Raw genomic sequence first — 7,301 nt, 5'->3', positions numbered from 1 at the left:
GAAATTATGCAATTTGGGAGAATGAAAAAAAAAAAAAAACAAACATTTTCTTATGGCAGGCTGATTTAATTTTTTTAGATGACACTCAAAAACTGATATGTGAAAAGTTCATGTAAAGCTGAACTGGTTGGCAGAGTACAGGTAAAACAACTTTTTTTTTTTTTTTTAACTTGCCAGAGGTGTCACATTAGTGTGGTACATGAGGAGAATGTGTGCCAGGAACTCCTCAGGAAATGCAGGATCCTTCTGACCAGCTCTGCTTGCAGGAGTTAAAATCCTGCATAAAGCTGATGAGTAAGCTCTTGATGACTCACTATGGCAGATGCAGTCTTTAATTCCAGGAGGGTATAAGGGAAGTGGGTGTGAATCCCTAGTAGAGGGGAGCTAGGGGTAGGGATGTTCCTGTCTCATTGTCCTGGGGATAAAAGTGTAGGTTTTTAATACAGCCCCAGCTATCAGTAAAGCCAAACTTCTGTAAGGGGTAAGGTTGACATTACACATCACACAGATTTTATGTGAAGCAGGGTTGGAACACCACCTACTCACAGATGGGTATAATTTTGGGGATGTCCTGCATAATTCATGTGTGGCTTTGATACTTATGAGTAATTCAGACATCAAAGCCTCAACTTAGATAACACTTTTATAACACTAAACTTCCTATAGCAAATAATCTGTAGGCTTTCATTTAAGTTGCTTTAAAAAGAAAACCAACTATATCGATACTTTCTTCTTTACCTTCAGATATTTCTTGTAAGGTATGCTGGTGTGAAGTACAAGATAGAAAATACTGATGCCTGGACAAGAGAAAAAAATAAAATTCCATATAATTCTCTTCACTGGGACTAGAAATGTAAATTTTTAAGCACTGGAAAGGAGATAGAAGCCTCTTTCCCAGTTGTTTCTAGGCTGAGAGCACACCAGATACCAGGCCCTTCAGTCGCTCTGCAATATTCCCTCTTCTTTGCCACTGGCACAAACCTTCACTTTTCAGCAGTCCATTTCCTAACAAGCAATTTTATGTTTTCTTCCAAGTTAGCCATTACTCATGGAAAAACCTTCCCATTAATAACCATAAAGCTCCTTTATTGTTCTCCTTCAAATCTCCTTAAAACTTCCTTCTGACACCAAATACTTGTCATTGGCCAGGCCTGTTGCTTTTTCTTCTCAAGGCTGCTTTTCCCTTATCCTTCCCCCATGGGTCTGTAGTATACACCTGTTGTCTTTCATCATGGGTTAAGATCATAAGCTCTCTGGGCATAGACCATCTCTCTTATTACATGTGTCTACAGTATCCGACACAATGGGACTGTGAGCCCTGAGCGGGGCCTCCGGGTACTGCCACGATCCAGTTGATAAAGAATAATGATTTTTGACATGGTGAGTCCTGCAGTTTTTCCCAAGTCATTCTGCAGTTGTTCACGCTGATATAACCAGGGTGTGTGTGTGAGCAGTGTCCTTAAACCCATTATAAAGGGTAAATGCTATGGAACTATTTACCAGAGAGCGCTGACTTTCCTGCGTTGGTGTAGGGGGGGCTTGTCTGCTCTTGCACATCAAAATGCGTGGACTGACACACAGCAACTGTTTCTTTTTGTGGGTTTGTGCAGAACTAGCGTGATGGGACCCTGGTCTGAAGCTTCTGCATCCCGTCCTTCAAACAGCAATTAAAGACCGATGGAGTCAAATGAAAGGGAGGTGGCTCATGCTCCACTGGCGTGGAGTGTGTCAGTTCCCTAAAGGTCCGTGGGGATTCAGGACACAGCCTTTCCCTGCTGCAGTTTCCCTGCTAGACATGGAAACTAGAAGTCTCTTTCCTTCCTCTCGAGTGTTAAGTCACAGTGGCAAGTGGGGGGATGCAGAAAGGCTGCACCAGTCAGAGCTGGGCTGCTAGTGTTTGTGGTGGGGAAGGCAAGGAGAGCTGCCCCCTCCACCGCATGCCCACTGAGCAGGAGGACACGAAGAGAGTCGAGTTTTTTTAATTAACCCCGTCGCAAAATTCTCCTTGTCCGGAGCTCTCTTTCCAGCCTCCACCAGTGACCTTCCTGGGCACCGCCACCTCAGCGATGCACATCATCATTCACACCGTGCAATCTCTCCCCTCAGCTCCCAAGATACTATGTTTCTTCTCCTTTTCTCCCCGCGTCTCTCTCTCCTCCCGCCACCCCCAAAAGAGGCTGTCCTCAGGTTCTGCACTGAAGTCAAGGGGCTGCCGGAGCCGTCCTCTTCCTCACGCAAGCCTCTGTCTGCATCGTGCCCGGTCCTTGAGCCCTGCCCAAGCAACGCTTCTGCAGCCGCAGGAGACCCTTCTGTCCCTTTGCTAATTAATGCAGCTATATCGAAGCGGCAAACCACAGTAACACCAATCCTCGGCATCGTATGAAGAAACAAATCCTCTCCCCCCTCGCCGGGTCTCTCCTGGTGTTTTTAAATAACTTTTTTTTTTTTTTTTTTTGAGGGAGGGGGAGAACACGTACTTACAGAACGCATCGACACCCCCGCCTCCCCTCATGCCACCTCCTGCCCGCGTCTCCCTTCCCTCCGCCGCGCTCCTAAAAACTTGGCCCGAGCCGGGGCGCGGGGAGCCGCGGTTCGCCCCCGGAGCGCCCCGGGCGGCGGCGGAGGCGGCGGCGGGGCCCCGGCTCTGCCCGCCCCCCCGGCGGCATCCCCGAGCCGCCCCCCCGGCACCCGGCTGCGGCCCGGCCGCCCCCGGCAGCGCAGGGCCCGAGCGGGAGGGCTGCGGGCTGCCGAGGCGGGGGGCCGGAGCGGAGAGGGGAAAAAAATGCGGCGTGGGCGATAACGACCCCCCCCCCCCCCCCCGAAGCTCCCAAACTTCCCGCGACCCCGCCGGTTTGCCTCCCGGAGCTGAGTTGCAACCCCGCTTGGGACAGCAGCAGCCCGGTTACCTGAGGCGCGGGCCGGGGCCGGGGCCGGGGCCGGGGCCGCGCTGCGGGCCGGCCGCGCCTCCGCCTCCCCCTCCCCTGCGGCGGGGCCGAGCGGCGGGGCCGGGGCCGGGCTCGGGCTCGGCCGGCAGGGCGCTGCCCGCCCTGCTCCCCCCGCCAATGTCAAGGGGGACTCGGGCTATGCGGGCATCTCCCGAGGAGCCCGCTTCCCGCAGCGGGCGGGCTCGGTATATTTAGCATCGCGCCGCTTTTTTTTCCTCCCCCAAAGTTTCGCCCAGTTATTTATTTATTTGCCTGCGTGCGCCGCGCTGCCGCAGAGCAGTAAGAGCGGCTCCACGCCGTGCCTAGCGCTGGAAGCGGCTCTGTATTGCAGCAGGTAGGGCTGAGCGCTAGGACCTCGGAGAATCCTTCCAGCAGCAATCAGGACTACCTTAAACCCAGCCCAATGCCTCTTCCTGCGCCACTCTGCGTGCTGGATGGAGATCCACAGTCAAGAGCTGCAGCTCAGTGCTGGAGTACAACATTTCACAGGGAGCCCTGCAGAAGCAACACCTGTTTCGAGCCAGCCAAGAAAGACACAAGCACTTGTATGTTGCTGCTTTGCTTGTGGATCGTCAATAATCCTAAACCAGTGGACATCTGCTGAGCCTCCTGAGAATTCTGGATAATAGATTTGGACGTCAAAAGTTTTTTTTCCTTTTTCTTTTTTCCTTTTTTTTTTTTTTTTTTTTGGATTTATCTCAGCCAACAACGTGAGATTCCCCCCCTCCCCCTTTGCGGGATTCATGCTGATGTATGCAGTCTGTTATAGAGTAAAAACAGCGCATGCCTTTCTGGAGTCAGAATCCATAAATCCTGACGTAGCCTGTGCATCTTAAAAAAAAAATCCCTATAACGCCTAGGTATTTAAGTTGCTATGGTCATTCTTATCTTAAACCAAATGGAGAAACTACGGATTTTTTTCTTTATTACAGTTGGATGGGCTGAAGACCGTATTGCTTGCTAAGAGCTGGGGATATATGCATTTATATAGATAAACACATCTATATGTTTATAAATATGTCAGTGTGTGAGTATAAAGTGGTGGTTTCTTAGACTAACTGGTTTGACCTTGAACCTGTACCAGTCAAAACAGAATATTACTTTTATTTATGCGTTTAATGGATTGAAGAAAGAACATTTTCTCTGTAACTGCGCTAGGGAGGGGAGAGGAGTGGAATATACCTAATCTTATATCTCCTGGGTTTGGCACCATCATTATTGTTTATTCTTATTCTCTAAAAGCAGAATCTTCTGATGGCTCCCTTAGGTGAAGTTGGGAACTATTTCGGTGTGCAGGATGCAGTACCCTTTGGGAATGTGCCCGTTTTGCCGGTGGATAGTCCGGTTTTGTTAAGTGACCACCTGGGTCAGGCTGAGGCAGGTGGGCTACCCAGGGGGCCTGCGGTCACGGACTTGGACCATTTAAAGGGGATCCTCAGGCGGAGGCAGCTATACTGCAGGACTGGATTTCATTTAGAAATCTTCCCCAATGGTACTATCCAGGGAACCAGGCAAGACCACAGCAGATTTGGTAGGTATTATCCTTAACCCTTTAGTGGTCATGTGATGAAATAATGGGGCAGAACTGCGGGCGGGGGGACGGCGGGGGGTGCGAGGCGGGCGGGGAGGGGGTTTGTGCTGATGGCTGATGCGCCGAGGGGAAAAAAATGAATGTGTCCGGGATTGGAGCTGTACACAAGCGGCACCACCGCAGCGGAGCAGGAGCCCACGCCGGAGCCGCCGGTGCTCGGTAGCGATGTTTGTGTAGCCCCAAGTTCTGCCTAAGAGCAGACACGGACTGGGAGGTGGCGGTGGCGGTGGTGGAATTTTTGCTCGGGACGTTTCTGCCGAATGATTTGATTTCGCGAGTTTAAAGGGTTTTTAATCATTAACCACTACAATTTAAAATTCACCGAGTTTCCTGAAGGGAGTGGTCGTCGTTCTGCTCGCAAATTACCGAGGGCTTTTCTTTCGTTTTCTCTGCCGATTACCTGCCCTGGTAACCGCCAGGATTGCAAACCCAGCCTTGCCAGGATGGTAAACCCAGCCTATCGGGCTTCTCGGCGAGGATCCGCCGGCAGCGCCCGCCGCCCGGCAGCGGGGCTCGCCGCACGCCCGAGCCCGGCCCCGCGGCCGCTGCCCGGCGCCCCGGGAAGGAGGGCGCGCAGGGGGGGCCGCGCTCACCCCTGACCCGCCGGGGAGCCCGCACCAGACCCTGCCTCTCCCCAGCGCTCTGGCGTGTCAGGCTGGCAGGGAGCGGGGAAGAGCCTTCCCTGGATTCCCTTTCCAGGGGACGCTGCTTGTGACTCAGCAGCGAGGGCTGCTCATGGCTTCGGCCGCTCGTCAGAGCCCGTGCGCGCACACAGCCACCCATCCACACGCACACGCGAGTCAAGTGGGCCTGGAGCTTCTCTGCTGCCAGGGAGACTGCCAGAGGCCCGGCAGATTGCTGGCACGAAAGTAACGAAAACAGCCTGGATGAGCTGATTCTTTGTGTTTTTAAGGAGGGGTGAGGAGAATACGCCAGGTTAGCTCGCCACGCTCCCAGCTGTTGGAAGGAGTTAACTTGTGAGTGAACCGACCTGACAGCACTTAAATTCGCTCGTAAAAACAAAGTCCTGTGGTGATTTTTTTTTTTCCCCTCTTCGTATTTTAAGGCCAGATGTCGAACGATATCTAAAGTGTATTTTATTGCTTTGTGAAGCTGTTTAGGTAATGCCGGTGTTGTAGGAGACGATCTCCGAAGGGCGCAGAGGGAAGGGGCGGGGGCGCGAGGGGGGAGAGGGCTGAGGCGCTCGTGGTCGCAGGTTTGTCCTCCATCCCCCGCCAGCCGCCGCTCCCTGACACTCTCACGCCGCTTCCAGGTTCTGCCTCCCTCCCGCGCCGCCCGGGGTCCCCGGGGGGGTTGGGGAGCGTCGCGGCTCTCCCGGAGGCGCAACCTCCACGCTTGCTGGCGAGAGAAAGTGCGGAAAGTGTCTTAGGCAGCCGCGCAGCGGGGGGAATGGGGGCGGTTTGCATCTAGGCACTTCCCTTGCCACAGGCGGACGCCGGGCAGAGCCGCAGGTTTCCCCCTGCCCGCCGCGGGTGCGGGCGCAGGGAGGCGCGGGCGCGGTGCGGGGCCGGCGGCAGGTGGAGGGCGGCCGCGCCGCTGCGCGCACCGGCAGCCGGGGCTGCGGGGGGCCGGCACCCCGCGGGGCCCCGCCGCCCCCCGAGGGGGCCGCCAGCTGTTCCCTTCGCAAGGCGGCGGTGACCACATTATTTGCGGCGTCTATTTTTAAAAATGGTTTTCCAGCCGCAGTTGTAGGAAGCTGACAATTCCGAGGGGCAGCTCTTCCAGCCTTTGCAGCGCCTTGGCTTTAAATAGATTCCCCCCCCCCCCCCCCCCCCCTTCTCCGTTTGATCGCCCTCGCCTCCCCGGGATGCACCCTGCGATAACTCTTCTCCCGTGGAGTGCGCCGGTGCTGGCCCCGCTCGGTCCGGGGTCGGGCAGACCGGGCACGGAAAAGCCATGGGACGCGTCGGGGCTCCTGGCCTATTTGGGGGCGGGGAGGGGATCTCGGTGCTTTTGTATCGGTGCCGTGACATTGCTGCGGTGTTTTCCGGGAGTTCACCGAATAGCAGATGCCATTTGGGTTTTGGTGATTGTGAAGTCCTGTGATGATCCTGGGCAGGTCTGCATCCCAAGACGGGAGCTGCCGGGGGGAGAGGGGGCTAACTTGGTCTCCTCTGAGCGTGTGTGGGAAACCTGCGCGTGTGTGTGTGATGTGGGGGAACGAGTCAGAAGGAAGTTTTCCTCCAGCAATAAGGAGGACAAAGAGAAAACCCCGGGGGCTGCACGTAAACTCCTCTTCGGGCTCTGCCCTGTGGGAATCCCCCTCCTCGCACACACACACACACACACACTCGCACACACCTCTGGAGAGACATCAGATAAGAGTAATTCTTTTGTGATGCTATGTTGGATGTGTGCCTACTGCATACAATAAACCGAGCCATATTGTGTGTCTATACTCGCCCGGTTCTGGGAGCCCTGGCATTTCGCAATTCCTGCAGCAAGATGTCCATCTCGAAAAGAAAAGCTCCCCGGGAGAGCCCGGCTCGGTCCCCCCCGTAATGCGATCTCAGGTGATCAAAGCCTTATCTCTCCCGGGTCACAAAAGAATTGTTTTTGATACAGTCTCCTTTAGTCTAGGGCATTTGCTAGACAGCAGAGTCATTGTAAATTCAGGAACTCTGTAACAGCGAAGAGGCGTGCCTCTCTGCGTCAGCACAAGTACTGCATGCACAGCATTAAAAAAATAGGAGCATGCAGGAAAAGGAAAAAAAAAAAAGCTTGTCAGCAGGTGACCTCCGCTC

The 7,301-nt window shown here is 54.2% G+C and overlaps 1 protein-coding gene across 1 annotated transcript in view; it reads left to right on the top strand.

Moving 5' to 3' along the window:
* The first annotated feature begins 3,197 nt into the window (after window positions 1–3,197).
* FGF9 (fibroblast growth factor 9) overlaps window positions 3,198–7,301 on the top strand; it is a 29,054-nt gene continuing 24,950 nt past the window's right edge. The window contains exons 1-2 of the mRNA XM_074915496.1: window positions 3,198–3,490; window positions 4,213–4,476. Of these exons, the coding sequence (XP_074771597.1) occupies window positions 3,349–3,490; window positions 4,213–4,476 (406 nt within the window). The 5' untranslated portion in view covers window positions 3,198–3,348. The remainder of the gene's footprint in view (window positions 3,491–4,212; window positions 4,477–7,301) is intronic.

The sequence above is a fragment of the Athene noctua genome, chromosome 1 (genome assembly GCF_965140245.1).
Source record: "Athene noctua chromosome 1, bAthNoc1.hap1.1, whole genome shotgun sequence".
NCBI classification, from domain to species: Eukaryota; Metazoa; Chordata; class Aves; order Strigiformes; family Strigidae; genus Athene; species Athene noctua.
Note: the sequence above shows the minus strand (reverse complement) of the source record. Positions and strands in the feature narration are given on the sequence as shown.